Source organism: Taudactylus pleione, unplaced genomic scaffold, assembly GCF_031769625.1.
Source record: "Taudactylus pleione unplaced genomic scaffold, aTauple2 ptg000156l, whole genome shotgun sequence".
Lineage (NCBI taxonomy): Eukaryota > Metazoa > Chordata > Amphibia > Anura > Myobatrachidae > Taudactylus > Taudactylus pleione.
Window position 1 is genome coordinate 26,910,156 of NW_028284558.1, and position 19,375 is coordinate 26,929,530.

Consider the following 19,375-nt stretch of genomic DNA (forward strand, 5'->3'; position numbering starts at 1 on the left):
GAGGCTTTCTGTTTGGCAAAGAATTGGATAACATTGTAGCTACTTTGGTGGCTTCCAAGATGGCTGGTCTGCCTTCAACGACTACCCCTAGACCTAGGCAGTCATTTCGGGCCTTTCGCCCGCCAGGAAAAGCAAAAAGTCAGTCTTCCTTTAGACAACTCAGTTTTCGTAAGCGACTGCAAACTAAGAGATCTTTGGCAATCAGACGTCCGGCTTCCAAGTCAGACGATAAACTCTTGGCCTGATAAAACGGGCTTCTTCAGTTTTCGGATATCTGGCATCACACAACAGATGCCTGGGTCCGGGCAATGGTCTCTAGAGGGTACGCCCTTACTTTCTGGAAAAGTGCCCCACAAAGGTTTTTTTGCACAACTCCTCCCTCAGTCTGCAAATGCCTTAGCCCTCCAGCAGGCCATTCGTTCCCTGCTGGATTCAGGGGTAATAATCCAGATTCCGTTGGATCAACAAAGAAAGGGTGGTTATTCCAATCTATTTTTGATCCAGAAGCCCAATGGGTCCCACCGGCCTATTCTGAATTTGAAAGGTCTCAACAGATTTATCCGGCTGCCCAAGTTCTGTATGCAAACTCTTCGGTCGGATTTTATGGTGTCCTTGGACATTCAGGATGCATATCTACATGTGCCAATTACACCTTCCCACCAAAGATTTCTGCGGTTTGCTGTTCTGCAGCAATATATCCAATTACAGGAACTGCCTTTTGGTTTGTCAACAATCCAACGGGTCTTTATCAAGATAATGGCAATAATGACTGCCTACCTCAGGCATCAGGGAGTCAGAATAATGCCATACTTGGACGATCTCCTGATATTGGCACAGTCTCCAGAGGTGTGTTGCAGCATCATCTCAGACTGACGATTGCCTGCCTACACAGACACTGCTGGATCATAAATTGGAAAAAGTCATCGCTTTCTCCAGTACTGGTACATTTAGGTGCACTCCTGCATTCTCTGGCACAAAAGATATTAATGCCAGGAGACAAGATTGTGACACTTCAATTGCAGGTTCGCAGATTTCCCCGCAATCAGTGTCTATCCACTCAGTGATGCAGATTCTTGGGTCCATGGTGTCCACCTTCTACATGGTGGAATATGCTCAGTTCCACTCCAGACTACTGCAACAGCTGATCCTCTCCCGGTGGAACAGGGAGTACCTGTAATCTGACAGCCGGTTTATTGTGCCTGACACCGTGGCTATGAATCCATAAGCCTATAAGTGGTGCCATTGCATAGAAAGTCACGCTTCTCACCAGCAAGTACTATTACTCTGAGAATGTGTGTATGTATATATATATATATATATATATATATATATATATATACACACACACACACACAATCTGTCAGGAGCATAAATATTGGGACATTGACAGAATATTCATATTTTGGCCTCTGTTCACCACCACAATGGCTTTGAAATGAAACAAACAAGATGTGCTTTAACTGCAGACTTTCAGATTTAATTTGAGGATAATTACATCCAAATCAGGTGAACGGTGTAGGAATTACAACTGTTTCTATATGTGCCTCCCACTTTTTAAGGGGCCAAAAGTAATGGGACAAACTAAACAATCCTAAATCTAACTTTCACTTTTTAATACTTTGTTGCAAATCCTTTGCAGGCAATTACAGCCTGAAGTCTGGAACGCATAGACGTCACCAGACGCTGGGTTTCATCCCTGGTGATGCTGTGCCAGGCCTCTACTGCAAATGTCTTCAGTTCCTGCTTGTTCTTGAGGCATTTTCCCTTCAGTTTTGTCTTCATTAAGTGAAATGCATGCTCAATCAGAGGTTCTTGATAAGTCATTCTGTGACTGAAATGTCGAACTATACAACACAATTGTTGGCTCATTCCTTTGTTACAAGACCCGTGAGTGCCACTGCTTTTTGACTATCTGTTAGGTTTTTTACCTCTGTTGGCACCTGGGCAAGTTTTTTCTTGGGTTAATGTGGAGTGCCAGCCCTGTGTATTCTCGCTCGCTGTCTCTCTCTATATATCTCTCTAGCTATATATATATATATATATATAATGTCTGGCCCGCAGAGCTTTTTCCTGCTAGCCTCATTTGGCTAGCAGGATGCCTACAATAGCACCCTGCAGCTAAAATCTATGCAGCAGTGCCGCCAGGAGCGACCTTAGGATTGTTGAGACAGTCACACCGCTGCAATTACAGCTCCCGGAGCATCCTCAGGATGCTCTGGGCATTGCTGTAATCATCGGTGATTGTGGCCCCGCTCCTGTGTGACATCACACGGAGGTGACGTGGCCTGCACCAGGCCTGCAAATAATGTTATATATATCAAAATGGCCCTCGACAGAAAAAAGATATGAACAGGGCCTATCCGGGAATTACCCTGGTTGAAGATGCAGTGTGAAATGGGCATGACCTGAGTTGCAGCCGGGTTGGACCCGTGTTCAAAATCCTGGGTCAGAGCTGGCTTTGCGATGTGAAAGGGGGTAGTAATCTCTACGGTGAGAAGAATTTCTGAACTAGGGTCACCATCATGCAGTTCTCCATATATCTTACTTCATGAAGACTGAACTTTGTTCTAAGTATTATTTTCAATGTACAGTAGTGTCAAAATTCCACCTAAATAATGATCTAGATATTCTGGGCCAAAAGTAATAGGCTGAGAGTTTAGCAGTAAACTCTCACACTATTACATTGGTCAAGTTGTACAACATCTGGATGAGAGTCTAAATCGTGAGGTTTTTTAGTCTGCAAAACATGCGAGTTTGCATGTTCTTGGACTCTATTACACTGGCAGAGTTTAAAAAGTGTGAGATAACTCTGCCTATTACATTTGGCTACCTTACTTTTCTCCCTGGACAATCTTCCTAAGATTCAGATATGGTTGCTAATGCAGCCTTGGTCGCAGCCACTCTCAAAATAGTGGTCGCGCGAATATGCAAATGCTAATCTCAGCCTTCCCTTTGTGCTCCACTGTGAAATGGAGTCTGCAAGTGGTGAGACGGCCAATTTCAAGCTGTGTGGTCTGCAGGTTTGCAATGGAGTTTGTAAACACACCAACATTGACGCAACATCGGTCGCTCCATTCGAAATTTAAGGTAGCCTAAAGCCTACTCTAGCTATTCTCCTCAAATCCAACTAAACATGACCTCTACAGCATTGTATTTGCGATTGGGAACGCTGCTGCGTTCCCAGACACGTCTGTTAAACTTCCATAACACATCCATTCAGTTCTTCCTTTTTGAGATCACTTTTTAGGTCACCTCCCAGTCTCCACCATGATACTCCCATGGGATTGCAAAAGCCCTTCTCAAGTGTTAGCAATACCATATGCAGTTGCTAACAGTATCGCACACACTGGGTCGCGCATGCACAGTAAGGGTTTTCTAGACTTTTGCACATGCGCAGTAGCAAAACATTGCTCAACTGCTTAAAAATCTGCACTGTGTCCATTTCTAAATCAGGGCCCTTTTTTAAAAGTTCAGACGATCTACCTGAATAGGACCTCCGAAATTTAAAAGACAGAATAATTATAGGCCCTTAGTGGTCCACAAAACAGAAGATGGCCTGCGAATAAACCTACTGTTCCGTAATTACACATATTTTGTAACTGAAAAGCCTGTTCTTGAAAATATCATAGCACATTTTACCAGATCTGTGAGTGCCTCCTGTGTGGTAAGGCACAGAGTCTCAGCTGAGCAGCTTTGTCGGCCATCTTCCTGGTCTTCGGACCAATCATTCACAATATACAGGGTGGTCCATAAGTGTGGAAACACCCTTATAAAAAGGAAATGAGTGAAGAAATATTAATCCAGTGTCTACACATATAATATATGGGAGTGGGGTAAAATTTAAGGTATGTCACCAGCATGGCGGCCATCTTGGGTTCAACTCTGATTTATTAATTAGGAAAGTAGTCATGTGACATATCAAACAGATGCAGAATTTCATAAAAAAAAACATTTAAACTTGCCTCCTCACATCCTGAAAACATCAGTGTGCCATAACATTTCTATTAATCTAGTACTACAAAAATATTTGAACACCTACGCTTTATATTGATAGCGGACAGATGCTGAATCAGCCCCTGAGAACGTATGCTGCAAGTGTCCCCTTCTGTCTTCTCAGACAGGGGTTATTGGTTTTTATTCATATTATTCCTGCACGGATTCTGCCCGATCTGAAACCCCAAGGTTAAGCAAAACCACCTCAATATATTAATAATTTAATTTATTCAATCTCTTTATCTCTGTCTTAGGCAGCAACATAAAAGTGCCTCTGAGGTACTATAGAAAAACTGATGTCTTCCAGGCTATGGAATATTGTGGGTGAGAACAATTGAAAATAGGACATACAGTAGGTCTGAAACATTGGGCGGAATTCAATTGATTCCAGCCCCTATCGCGCCCGACGGAGCTATTCAATTCTTGCTCCTGTCGGGCGCGATCAGCTGCCAGCACTACATTTCAGCTTGCAGCCCCAGGTGGATGAGAGCTGAAATGTGCGAAAAGTGAACTATTTGGGTTCCCAAACATCACTTTTCGTGGTCGCGTCCAGCACTTTGGTCGGGTTTAGCTGCTTTACGCGGCTAAACCTGACCTCTACGGGGACGATCAGCGCGAAAAATGGCATCAATTGAATAGCGGCCCGCGATCTCCTGTCACTTTAGACGGGAGATCCGGACCACGTAATCAATTGAATTCCGCCCATTGTAGTGTCCATTAGAGGAATGAATATAGAATGGGAGGAGTCTTTAGAATTTGCAGATTCAAATTAAGGCCCTGATTCAGAGCCGGACGCTCTGACCAGAGCGCTCGGTCTGAATCAGGGCCGTCCTAGTTAAATTTGGAGCGGCCTTTTGGACGCTCGCATAGCTGTGGGTTACCACCCACAGCTTATGCGAGCGTCCATGATGATGGTCAAGACCATCGCGACCATCGGGCTTGCGACGAGACCCTGCGGTAGGGTCTCGCTGCCGCAAGCCCTGGAGTGATTTTGGCTCTATCAAAGCCAAAATCACTCCCACTGACAACACTAGTGATGTCAGTGGGGCCGGACCCAGACGGTAGGCGTTCCCATGGGAACGCCTCCGTCTGGCAGCCACGCCCACCAAAGGGGGCATACTGTCACTCACCATCGACAGCACGCCCCCTTTGGTGCGAGACCCGGAGCGACAGCTTGGCTGTCGCTATCCGGGTCTCGTGCATGCGCACGACGGAGTTCCCTCCGTCATGCGCATTTGGGTACCATCGACCCGCTTGCGAGCGTCCTGCGCTCGCGAGCGGGTCTGAATGAGACCCTAAGTGCCCATTTTATTATGCTGGTTTTAGCACTACTGCAACAGAGTGCATATTTTTATGTTAATAGGGAAACAAATGTTTGTTTTATGCAGCAACAGGGTCTGGGAATGAAAATAAACATTTCATTGTTCAACCGGTTTTTTTCCCTGATGGATGCCTTTCTAGTGCTTTGAACACTAAAGGAAGGGCAAGAGTATTTAATGCTGATAGTGGGGAATTTGAGGATAACATCATTATGTATGGTCACAACTCATGATATACATCACGCAATTTAGAAAGGCTTAATAAAACACTGCTGTTTGTGAGTTACAGCATAGCCCCATATTCAATTAGGGAGCGAAAAGTCCGTTCTGGACTTTTCGCTAAACATCGAAGCTTTTCTGGGGATAAAGTATCAGGCGCGTGCCCGCTTTATCCCCGTATTCAATTCAAAATGAGCGAAAACGGCACCCGGCGAATTTGGATCTACAAAAAAAACGGTAATTTTCGGGAAATGTGCCTGGGACCCCCCTAAAGATGTCCAGACATGGGGGAACACTATAGGTACCCCCGTTTTTGCCTGCAGAAGAAAGTTGGGTTTTTAAATAGCCGTGGCAGGTGTTTTTTTCCCGACATTGAAGAAGTGATGCAAAAGAGCACTTAGGTTTTCTTTCATTTTTTTAAGTGGTCCCATCAAATTTGGGGTACATGAAAATGGGTACTAGCATATTTTTAAGTCCCTAAACTAATTTTTTAATAATTCTGCAAAAATGCACCTGCCGCTAATAGCCTATTCTAGAAAACACCTGCTGCATACTTACAGAATACCCCTGAACATATTGTGCTATTTTTAAACACTGTTTTTCCTTTTTTTTCACCGCAAAATTTTTATTAATTTTTTTGAGGTGTCCCTATTTTTTTTTTTACTTTTTTTTACACAGTTTATTTTTAAATGACATTCCCAGGGGTGCAGGCTATTTCTTTTTAAGCCTGCACTCCTAAACCCCAATTCTGCACTTTTCTTCCCCATGTAAAACATGGTGAAAACTAATCCCCTTTTTTTTTTTTTTTAATCAAAGACTTTTCGCACCAGCGAAAAGTCTTTGCAATTGAAAACGGGGATAATTGAAATAGGCGATAATTATGTCATCGGTGATAAATTATCGCCGATTCCAACTTTGCTCAGCCTAATTGAATACCCCACCTTAGTGTGGAAAGCTCTTGGGAGACTTTTAACTTTTTTTTTCCTCTCCATTTGGGCCACCCACTCCATAGCTCCAAACAAGAGCATACCTTCATCCGCAGCTGTATGTTTCTCTAACGTGTCACTTTCTAAAGTGAAGGGCCGATTCAGTTAGCCAGCTCCCGGTGTCTTCTGCACGTTAACTGCAGAAGGCTGATACTAGCCGTACCCAATGGAGGGTGGAAAATGCACAACGCGAGCTGCTGATAGCAGTTCGTGGTTAATTGATTCTACTATAAAAACTTCTAACTATTAATTACTTTGGTTCAAGATGCAATTTCATCACCATGTGTGTGTAGGTTGGCATTTGTGACTTATAACTTCTACTGCTTGTAGAATTTGTTTTGTAGACAAATGCTTCTCCAATTCTGGTTCAAACAAATGTGATGATTGATTGGGTATTTCTGTTTGATAGTTTTTAATAATTTTGGGGAAAATGTATGATTTGCTTGTATGTTTGCGCAGAGATAATGACGACATATTTTGTGTAACTGAGTTCTTTGGCACTCATTTGTGGACCCTGGACCAATGGGCTATAGAGGTTTGTGTTTGAGCTTGAAAGTTTCCTGTGTTTTTTTTTTTTTTAAATGAAGTTTAAACTACTCCCCCTCTATATACACTGCCAGATAACTTTTTTCTTAGTGGTGCCTAAGCAACATGAACTGTTAGTGTATGTTAATGCATTTCACAAACAATAAGGTAATGTTTTCTTGGGTCCAAAATAAATAAATTTTTCTCCCTTTACTTCCAAAAAGGTCAGTAGTCCTCAATAGGGGTAATATTCAAAAATAATAAAATTTGTAAGGAACAATATTTCTTCCTGATTCTCACGTCGTGTAGAAAATTTAATTTTTGGAAGTCCCGCAGAGGTACAGCAGGAAAAGGGGAGATTGTACGTCATCAGATATGGTCACCCACAGATGTCATAGAATCAAACTCCACCTCCCAAACAAACACCACATGGTGTGAATGAGGATGAAATATTGTTCCTAACAAATTTTGTTTGTTATTTCTGGTATTGTGGAAGATTAGATGACTTATGTTTTGGTAATTTCATGCCTGTAGCGCTATGGTTTGGTTCTTTTCATTTTATATAATGTATTCTGTAGTAAGTGGGTTAAATTGCTTACATGTGTTTCTTCATGCCGCTGGCCCCATTGTTTTAGATGCAGGTACAGCCCGAGAACGGTGCAACTATTAACAGTAATTAATAGCAGCCATTTATGCAGGGATAGCAACCTGTAGCTGAAATTGTATTATATCAAACTCTTTTTCCTCTTTGGGGATGAGAGAATCTCTGTTGAGCGGTCATTGCTACTTTAGGGTTTTGTGAGGGGCTGCTATTTCAATCCCCTCATAGCGCCATTTTAGGTAGAATTGGTGCTAGATCCACAGCGTCTATGGTGCTGGAGCTTCTCAGAGACTGACTTTCACTCTTGGTGGCTTTTCTGTATGTAAGAAATGGTGATTGGATACTGCTGGCACACCTTGATCTCACTGTGTGTCTCTTATCTCAAGGGTAGGAATTTGAGAGCAGTTCGTTTGTCATTTCTACACTATATAATTATTTCATTATCTGGGCACCTTTTTTGCCTATTTCAATCTTTTTTTTCTTCTCAACTAGTAACCATCGATAAAAGTAACCCTACTAGCGGCGGGGTGATATTGACTTTGTTCATCTGTTCTCAAAAGGGGAATTAAATTCTTTGTGATGTACATACCTTACCACTTAGTACAAAATCTCCACTCATTTTTCTGCGCACCACTATGATGTGTGAAAGGGAATGAGCAAATAGACATAATTTTGGAGGTACTCCACAGCAGATCACCTAGAATTTAATTGCCAGTGATTGTCACTCTAAATTGCCTACTGGACAGACATAATGAGAATGATCAAGGCCATACGCCATCTTCACCCATGGTTAGCGGTGCAGACTTGGTGGAACCTGTCTGGGTGAAAAATTTACGAGACCGTACATTCTTCTTGTGATTATCATGTTACAGTATCTGCTTATAGGATTTGAGTACCATTCCTGCCAAATTTGGTCTTATGGTGCATACACACGGTACGATCAGTCAGCGATAACGATATCGCTGACTGATCTCCCTGCACCTTCCCGATGATGATGATCGATATCGATCATCCAGCACACCACCAACCCACCAACGACGGGCCCCTATGTAACCTGGACGATATCGACCAGGTTGGCCTGCATGCACAGTTGATATAGTTATCGTCCATACGTGCCCGCGCATCGCTGGTCTTTTGAGGGTTGGAAGGCACAAAAAAAAAAATAACGATATGAACATTATCGTTCATATCGTGCAGTTTTATTGTACTGTGTGTACGCACCATTATTCCTTAACCTAAATCAGTAATATCTTTCATCAAAATTTACTTTTTCCTTTGAGACTAGTGTATTAAAATAGCTTTGCCTTGGTTCAAAATTGGAAAGGCCCTGAATCTGAATTTTCTTCTCAAGAGGAGGGGGAACTGGCAGATCATTCAGATTTAGGAGAATTCTACTTTACTGAGGTGGATTCTTCGAAGAGATAAGGAATTGATGGTTAATTAGGAGCTGTGCGTCATACTTTCAACGTTCAAACAGCTGGTAATCTAACATCTCCTGAGACGAATAAACTATTTGTTTCTTTTATAGCATCTACCCAGTTTAATGACTTGTTATGAGAAGCATGGACAAAGCCTGACAAAGTTTAAGATTTCTCGTAGGCTTTTCGATTATTACCTTTTTCCTGTAGAAAATAAGTAAAAATAGAAGACACCTAGGTTAGAGAAATTTTAGATCTCTTGAAGCCCATTCTAATATAGGTCCTTTACAGTAGGTGTTCTGCGGGCAATAAATCAAGTAATGCAATCACATCAGTAGAGGTTGAGTTTTTATTCAAACCGATTTCTGGTTCAGAATCGGACAGCACTTTCCATCTAATTTTAAACTTGAGATCTAAATGTCCATCTTTGAGTCAACAATTTCAAGATGGACCGTGAGATCTATTGTTCAGTGTATGGACCAAAACAAGTTCCTAGTGTTTATAGACCTAAAACATGCTTATTTGCATTTTCTATTTTGGGAATTACATCAATGCCTTCTCAGGTTTGCAGTTCAATTTTAGCACTTCCACTCGATTTTAGCGATGATACCAAGGGTTTTCACAAAAATCATGGCCACATTGGTTGCCTTTTGGAAGCTAGTGGCCTGACGGTTATTTCCCATCTGGATGACCTGTTGAACAAGGCAGACTCCCTTATCCGTATACATTTTCATACTGAAATAAGTGAACAGATTTTTCAGTCTCCGAAGTGGTTCATCAATTCTCAAAAATTCAGTCTAGTACCCGTACAGAGGATGATTTTCCTCGTGCTTCTTTTCAGTACATTCCAACAGAGTGTTTTAGCTAAGATTTAGGTTTTACTGAAACTTGCCAGGTCTCTGATGGTTTTGGTCCATCTAGCCATTAGGGTCCTCTGTAGAATGGGGTTTACCTTCAAGGCCATTCAGCTTGCACAGTTCTACGCAAGAAAAATTCAGATGTAATTTTTAATTAAGTAGAACATCTGGTCAGGGTCTGTCCAGTCAGTTCTTCATGTTGTTTCCTTGGAAACAAATCTCTCTTCTATGGAGGGACAAAGTAGGGTTAATCCATTTTCTATTTTTTTATCTGAATAGTTGTAACAACATATGCCAGTCTCCAGGGCTGTTTGGCCGTTATCATCAGCAGCATCTTTAAGGGCTTTGAACGTAGTAGGAATTAACGCTACCAACTATTAAACTGGAACTCTCTTGTAAATGCTCAGCCTCTAGAGCAGCGGTGGCCAACCTGTGGCTCTTGAACCACATGTGGCTCCCCTGCCGACGACACTGACTGCTGGAATGACACATGGAGAGGCTGCTGTTGTGACGCATGAGGGGCTGCTGGAGTGACACATGGAGGGGTTGAAGTGACACATGGGGAGTTGGATTGTATTATGTGAATGTTTTTTTTTTTTTCCAAGGTATTTTTTGTGGATGAGGCTATTTTAGTGTATTTTATGTGGATGTGGCTTTTTCAGTGTATTTTATGTGGATCTGTTTTTTTTCAATGTTTTTATATTGTTCTGACTTTTTCTTTCCCTTTTAATAGTTACCTCCACGGTGATTGTGTGCATGTGCTTTTACATGCTCCTACAAAATTCATGCCAGGGGCGTGGCCTAGCTGGCACAAGGCCACACCCCTTTTTGAATGTGTGCCTGCAGCACGCACATGATATCAGCTCTTGGACATACCTACAGATATTTTTGGGCTATTGACTCTGACTGGTTGGCCACCACTGCTCTAGAAAGTGACTAATAAAATATTGTCCAAAAATGCCACGTTAGGCACATTTCGTCGCAACAAAGAGTTTTCAGGCTATGAAGGAGGTCAATAGAATCATAAGTTGAACGGAGCGCAACTTTTTCAGCGATCTGCAAAAATACTCTTCATCCAGAAATGCTGCAGATTGCTAAAAAAAAAAAAAAAAAAGAATGGAAGGCATACAAACGATTCTTCTAGTTCCAGATTGTCCGATTGTGATAAACAGATTCTGAAATTGTGGTATATCTTTCATTCAGACATGCTCTTCTAAACCAGTGGTTCTCAAACCTGTCCTCAGGACCCCAAACAGGTCACATTTTCCATGTCACCTAGCAGGTGCACAGGTGTATTCATAACTCACTGACACATTTTAAAGTTCCACAGGTGGAGCTAATATGTCACTTGTGATTCTGTGAGGAGACCTGGAAAACATGCACTGTTTGGGGTCCTGGGGACCGAGTTTGAGAACCTGTGTTCTAAACCAATGGCCATTACATCATAAAAATTTTGCTCAACTGGTTTTATCGCATGGCTACTGAAGCCATCGTTTGGAAGGTTTAGATTGAGAATTAACTCTATGGTCCATATTTAATTTGGAGCGAAAAGCCAGAATCGGCGGAAAAGTATTGCCTTATTCAATTTCAAAGACTTTCCGCCTAAGCGGAAACTCAATACAATGTAATAGGCAAAAAAGTTTTGCCTATGGAATAGCAGGCGGAAAAAAGTGCAGAATTGGTGTTTTGGGGTACAACATTGCAGGAACCCCCGTGCAGCCTTAAGACAGTCCCCCAAAGGTAAACTGCATAAAAAAAAAAAAAAAAAAAAACACTTAAGAACACCCCAAAAATCACTTTCATTTTGAGGGCGAAAAAAAATAATTGGGTAACAAAGTTAAAAACTTGCAAACTAGACTCCAGGGGGGTCCCCAAGTATGCCCCGGTGTTTTTTCCATTGCAGGTGCTTGCGGCAGGTGGATTTTTCAGGATTTTTTAAGCTTAACTTTAGCAACTTTTAAATATGCTGTCCCCCATTTTCAAGTACCCCAACTTTGCTGGGATAAGTTATTTTCTGCAAGAAAAACTCCAGAATACTGTTCTTCACCACTTATGCAAAAAACGCAATTTAACAGCTATTGAGCCCGTTTAAAAACACCAAATACTTTAAGCAAGCCAAATCGGGGGGAACCATAGGGACCCCCATGTCAGATCATCTTTTGGGGGGTGTCAGGCTGATTTCCCCAAATCTGACATGACTTTCTGCTTGTTTCAGTTTCGCCGGGTCTCATTTTCGTGTACTTTCAAATTTAATACAGGGATAAGCGGGCACGCGCGCGATACTTTTCCACCTCCAAAACAGGCGAAGTAGGCGGAAAGTCCGGGAGGCGAAAAAGTATCGCGGGTGCGAATCAAATTGAATACGGCTCTAAAGCTGGCTACTCACTTACCGATGTGTGTACCTAGCGATGCGACTGCTGACATATCCGGTGCCTGGTACACATTATACGATCCGGTGCCAATCCCCCTGGCATTCCATTCACCTGCCTGTCGTCGTCAGCTGGGTCATTCCATTGGCCCTATATGCAGGCCGACGGAGCGACCCCCGATAGACGACCTGCGAGAGCGCACATGGTCTGACATAGTGGGTGCACATTTGCAGATGTGAACGATGTGTCGGCCCTATCCGCCGGATCAGGCGACATATCATCTGTGTACCCACTTTTAAAGTTCATATTTCTGTACTGTCAGTCTCTTTTCAAAAAAGATAGCCCATATTTCCAAACATTCAAACTTCCATGTGTGTTTTCTGGCTAGGAAATATAGAGAGAGGAGGAGCTCAGACCTTATTCATTTTGTTTTTTGTCCAGACTCCCATATGCACCTCTATATGCATTGTTCCAGTGTCCCCCAGTGGACTACAAGAAAACAATTTAAATCCAAAAATAAATTTTTGTAATTATCCTCTTAGTACATAAGGACTTCAGGGAAGTTGATGCATAAATGACAACATAATGTGCCGTGTTTTTCCTTTCTTTTTTTTGTTGAGCTCTACATTGGCTAAAGTGTACTTTAGCCGCACACAACAGACATTTTGTGGTATGAACCAGTGTTCATCACTAGGAAGTGGTGACATCACTGAAGCATGAAGCTCTCTGAGAATTACCAACGTCTAAAATTATTTCCTGTGTGGTCAAAGTGGCCTGTTCTAATTTTTAAATTCTAATATACAGGTTAATTTTTTTTTTTTTTGCAGCCTCACCTCTGCAGAATGCGGGAATAACCTGTGTAACATTTATTTTCCAGTTGCGGGGGGTATCACAGAGGAACAGTTCCAGACGCATCAGCAGCAGTTGGTTCAAATGCAAAGACAACAGCTGGCTCAGCTCCAACAGAAGCAGCAGTGCCAGCAGTCCTCACAGCAGATACATCCAAACGCACAGGTACCTTGTCTATTCTTAAGTTTAAGGAGAGATTCCGCACAGAACCAAAATCAACTAGATATTAATTATTGACCAACCATTATGCTTCACTAAATATAGCACATTAATTGATGTTGGTGGTGCTCCCACAGCCTAGATTTGAATATAGCAGCAAGTAAAAAAATTGAGTCCGGTCCGTGCACTGACTGGTTCTCCTAAGGTATAAGCAGATTTGATAGAAGGGACGCGCGTTTCGCCCAAATTGAAGCTTGTTCACCTAATGAGGTACATTTGGAGATCTATCAGGCTAGGATATTTTGTTCATTGATTTACTTCAAATAATGTACCTATTGAAATTTGTGTAGATACCAAGTATGCTTATGCATTACTTTTCTTGAAATCTGCTTTTTAATTAATTGGACTTTTCTGAAGGTGATAGTCCTACATTTATCTACCTATGCTTAGACCATGTGTAAAGGGCAAATCCTCATGTGTCTGCGGTGATAATATTACAGCCTACAGCCATACTTTACTGAATATGCCCAAACTCGTCTGATCTTGGAAGCGATACAGTAAAAGGCCTGGTCAGTACTTGTATGGGAGACCACCTAGGAAGACCAGGTACTGTAGGATAAACCTTCACTGATTGATGTGGATTATAGGACAGCACATGGTGTAGCTAACATACCAATATGTATGGTAATAACTACAGAATATTTCACTAATATAGACTCACTGATACCCATTTCTAAGTGTGTTCAGTGGAATGCAGAAATTGTTTAAATATTTTCGCCATATATAATCTTTTGTGTATAGATACCTCTGAATTTTATATATATTTAATAAAAGTTATATTTTAATTTAATATTTATGAATTTTCATCTAAGTGTGCCCCAACAAATAGCCTTACTTTTTTCTTACTTGCTGCTATTCTTAAGTTTCTAATATTGGTCTGTAATTTAGAAGGTATGGTGCTAGGATTAGTAATAGGACAGGTTTAATGGATGCTGCAACACTGGTACTACCAAGTAATTTAAGGGTTTAGCTGTCTTATTTTTTGTAGTTTTCACCATGTCTTAAAATGAAATGGTCTCTCAAGAAGGCAGCCAACTTATTGAACCAGTTATCATCCTTTTCCATTACTGTAAGCTAGAGAAGTTATCAAGGCATGAGGTGCAAAGTGCCACACTCATCAGCAATGTTATTAGTTCCCAATGAATGTTTAGGCTGAATTATTTAAAATATTGTCTTGGCTCACAGAGTGTCTCTGCTGTAAATATTAAGTCCACTATAATTGTACAATAGAAATGGTTTGGAACCACAATTTTCTTGTTTACTATGGCTTATGTTACGTATTAGTTCAAACACAAATCCATGCATAGACCGTATTAGAATCACGTAGATGTTATTACAATGAATGCACCAGAGTTATAGTACAGCAAGAATTGCGTAGACTATAATACATGTGAATCAATTGATCAGGTTTTTTTTTTGTTTTTTTTTTACATCTTCTTACTGATAGTTACATTGATTTTCCAGGGCTCTGGAAACTCTGACTGCATGTCCAAGACACTGGACTCAGCCAGCGCCCACTTTGCTGCGTCTGCTGTCATCAATTCACCAACTCCAGGCCGCAGTGAAGTAACCAAGGATCAAAGCACTGGCCACAGCCTGAATGGTATTGTACAACCTCCGGGAGGTATGTGTTGGTCACAGAAATAATATATACTTATTTTATAGTCCCAGTCAGCTTTGGTCTTTCCTCTTTGTGATGATATTGCCATAGTATGGCATGTCTGTTGGATTAAAAGGAAGAAAATATATTTGCTTTATGTTGCTCAAAATCAATTACACTTGTATTGTATAATTAGAAGACCATGCAATTTGGTAAATATAGAGGTTAATAAAATGAGTACAGCTGATTGTGTTTATAACTGCATGTTTCTATAAATGCAGTATAAATCATTAAGAGGTGTCGGGTATTATGTTTATTGACAGTCTAAATGATTTACCATGGTGAATCAATATGGTATCTATACACACCTCAGTGACTGCAATGATTACTAAAGCAGGTGAGCTTTGATCCTTGGTACCAGAGAGTAGGCCACAACGTCGGCCAGAAGGCGAGCAGGCACAGAAATTGGATTTTAGCCTACTCATGTATTGGGCCTCCCATTGTATTGGAGCCTACCCCAATTTTAACATGAATTCCAAAAGTGCTGATGACAGGGTTCCAGGGGAGGGGGACACCTACAATCCAGGTAAGGGAGTGCGTGTGCTTTAGGAAATTTTCAGTATAGTGGTGGAATTTGCCTTTTACCGTTCATCTCTGGTTTAATGCTAGAAAGAACAGAAGATAGTTTGCTGGTGGTATACTGCCAGAACTTCATAGCCATCCACTACTTACACACACAAGCAGATTCTACCGTTTGGGCCAAATTCCTGGTAACCGGATCCGTATGTTATGTGCACTTGAGCCACCATCATTTTGTGGTTATCTGCCTACTGTATTCAAAGTTCTGTCCAAAAATCTTCAGTATATCTTTAACCTAATTGTTTTCACGAGTGGAGCCACAGGCCAGTTTGATGGTGGTGTCTCAAGGAGGAATGTCGCTGCTGCAATTTGTCAACTCTGTGTAATGATCAATGCATAGGGAAACAAGGTTCTGTCTCATGGGCAGCACAGTAGTATGAGCTGCTGGGGAAAAAGCTGTTGTAAATGCTGACTGCTTTATTAAACGCATCTACTTGCAAAACTAAAAAACCTAAAGCTAATAGATAATTTTGTTTGCTCACAGACAAGAGTTCTGATATGTTTTTGTGACCTGTGTACGATTTAGAAATGCATGTTCTGGATTTTTCTGTTTCCGAACTGACACATTGCTACTGATAATTGCACAGACTTTAAATAAGCCCTTTTAGGTAATGGTCTTCAGTTTTGTGAGGTCATATAAATGTGTTGATTATGTCGGTATCTAACCATTTTTGTTTTCTTGGGTTCTCCAGGGACTGCTAAAACGCTGTACTCCACAAACATGGCTTTATCATCCAGCCCAGGGATCTCCACCGTTCAGCTTGTACGGACAGTCGGACACCCCACCACTAACCACTTAATCCCAACTTTGTGCACAAGTAGCCCTCAGAACCTTCCTATGAGTAATTCCTGCCTAACGAACACTGTTCACCTCAACAATGTCAGTGTTGTGTCACCTGTCAATGTGCATATCAATACAAGGACTTCTGCGCCATCTCCCACAGCCTTAAAACTTGCCACAGTCGCTGCCAGCATGGACCGAGTGCCAAAGGTTACTCCAAGCAGTGCCATCAGCAGCATAGCCAGGTGTGTATTATAATGTTACTATTCACATAAATAGTTTGTTCAGGGTGGCTTTCTCTCTGGTTACAAGGGAATATAAGAAAAAAAATGTTATTTATTATATATGTTTATGGCTGGATAGATAAAAACAGCTATTTATTGTTACCCTTTGTTCATTTGTTTAATTAGCCAGGGAGATAATATATTATAATGCATTACTGATATGTCATCTGTACATGTACATCTTTTGTTCTTGCAGTGTTCTTATTTTTCTACTTTTGTTTGGAAATAAAAATTATCCACCAAACATTTTATTTACCATGGATTGTGTTCTGTTATTTGTCAGTGGCGAGTTCTCGGATTAGCCTCCTGGTTTCTGAGCCAGAGGCCACAATTTTAAACAGAATCTGGGTGAGCAGTAGGTCTGTAGTACAGCTCATGTTATAGGAGCAACCAAACATTATGCTCCATCATTTGTGTGTGGAGTTCTGGACCACACTTCATCTTAAGAAGAAAAGGCATGTTCTAAATTCGTTAGACAGCCATCCTGTTGGGCTTCCTGCAATGATCTGAAATCTATTTTCTTATGTCATTCCAATAAAATAATTAAAGAATTTGGACTGCATGAATCTTATTGTCACATTTTCTTAGTGCATTTAGGGCTGAGAGGGGTTCTCCTTGCCACACTTACTAGATAGGCACAACAGGATTGCAGAAACTTGAAACCATCCTTGTTCCTTATTAGATTATCTTTAGTTAAAGTGATTGTCACACTGTGTCTTATTATACGCAAGTTATGTGTAGTGTCTTTCTTCTTGTGTCAGGAGCTTGTAAGCACTGGCCCATTCACCTTCCAAAGATCTGCAAAGTAATTTAGCATCTCTGAGAGCCCTGTACTAATTTTATGTTTTCTCTTCTGTTCTAGAGAGAACCATGAACCAGAAAGGTTGGGCTTGAATGGAATTGCAGACACAACAGTAGCAATGGAGGTGACATAACTTAAGAACATAGACGTGACCTGACATGTCAGGGTTTCTTTTTTCCACCGAAATGCAAGCTGCAATGCTCTGCGGATCAGCGCATGCTAACATGGACCTAAATGGACTATTAAGTGTATGGGACATTCTCCCAATATACTCTGTGTACATTTTGTAAAATTGGAAAAAATCACTACCTTGTAAAATAGTTTATTTGTATCATTCATATTATTTCTGTTACTTGAATAGTACATATTCATCATCATGCTTTTGCACTTGAATTTGCAACTGAATGGATATAAAAACAAATCTTTAATGGGATCATGAGCATGGAATGGGGTCCTGCATCACTTGTTTTAGCTATTTATTTTGCCATGTTTACATTTTGTATCTTGTACAAATAAATCCAACTTTGTGTCTAAAACGAAAGTTAAAGTGCCCCGTCACCTGGGCACAGCGGAAGCCGCCATTCTGTGGGCTGAACCAATATTTGGCCTACATTTGCCCTAGAAACCAGTGAAAGAACTGAGGTACGCGACCCTTAACGGTCTCAGGAGACCACAGCATGGCTGCCTCCGCTGTGGGGATGTGGCGGATCCACTTTAAAGATTCATAGCTAGGAAATTAAACTTCTTGTAATTTTTTTCTAAATGAAATGTAAAGTTTTCACTTTGTTCATTTTGTTTCACAATTTGACTATATGGACCTTTTGGTAATAGTGGCACTTCACTGTCAGATATGAAGTTTAAGGCAAAATAGTATTTTCTATTACTGTGCAGGGGGAGGGATGGATCGATACATACAAAATTTAATGTAAAAACTCACTTTTCCATATATTTCGAATGTATATTTCTATTTATAATTCCAGTTTATAAGAGTAAAATTACACAGAGTCTATGAAAGAAGAAATAGATGAATCCAGCACCTGAGCTGTGCAGTCATTTCCATTTTATCAAAAATTGCCTATTTTACCCAGCTTTCACATCTTTAACACCCAAAGTAGAGATTCTATCAGTTCTGATTGCATCATATACCATTGCAATAACTATTGGATGTTTACTATCGAACCATCCCTGGTGTCGGCGGGAGGGGACATGCTGAGTGTTTTCCTGTACAACAAGGCAAGTAACGGGTCTGAAATCGTCTGATTCTTAACTGTCCAACACTTTTTTGCTAATGTTAGTGAATTTATTTTTTTTTCTTTTTAATATATATATTTTTATTTTACTTTTGTATTTTTTTATACCGTTTCTGTAAATGAGATGTGTAGTGCTCTTAATCAGACTGTTTGTTGATGCACTAGTTCAGACAGCTTTCCCTGTTACTTGTTCTTGATAAGTGAAAACTGCAGGGAAATAAAATACATATGAAAACCATAGACAACTTGCACAAATGTTTTTTGCACAGTGTGTAAAAAATAAGAAAAAAAACATTTGCTGGTTTAATATCGTTGGCTGGTATTTTTTGAAAAAATTCTGCAACGCGAACATCAACCATGTGGCTTGTGCTCCTTACACAGGACCAAACATCGGGCTTTCTGTGTACCATACTGAAGCATTACCCGTTTTAATGAATTGTGTGCTTTAAATGACTCTTCATGCTTTGTAATACAGGGCTGCTCCCATGTATCAGAGTTCCATATTTTATTGTTTGTTTATAAAGTGTTCCTATCTCCTACACACAGTGGAAACTGCCATGCTGTGGGCTGAATCAGTATTTATGACAATGCAGCCTGTCGTGACATCATTCAGGTTCAGAGGCAGCCATGATGAAGCGGTCATTTTAGAAGCTGGATGAATGTT

The 19,375-nt window shown here is 40.9% G+C and overlaps 1 protein-coding gene and 1 pseudogene across 1 annotated transcript in view; both read left to right on the forward strand.

The window, feature by feature from the left end:
* The window catches only part of EPC2 (enhancer of polycomb 2), a 116,691-nt gene extending 97,735 nt beyond the window's left edge, over positions 1-18,956 (forward strand). The window contains exons 11-14 of the mRNA XM_088474874.1: positions 13,165-13,301; positions 14,820-14,979; positions 16,287-16,620; positions 17,522-18,956. Of these exons, the coding sequence (XP_088331000.1) occupies positions 13,165-13,301; positions 14,820-14,979; positions 16,287-16,620; positions 17,522-17,594 (704 nt within the window). The 3' untranslated portion in view covers positions 17,595-18,956. The remainder of the gene's footprint in view (positions 1-13,164; positions 13,302-14,819; positions 14,980-16,286; positions 16,621-17,521) is intronic.
* LOC148521690 (5S ribosomal RNA) lies at positions 13,795-13,913 on the forward strand (annotated as a pseudogene).
* Positions 18,957-19,375: the final 419 nt, after the last annotated feature.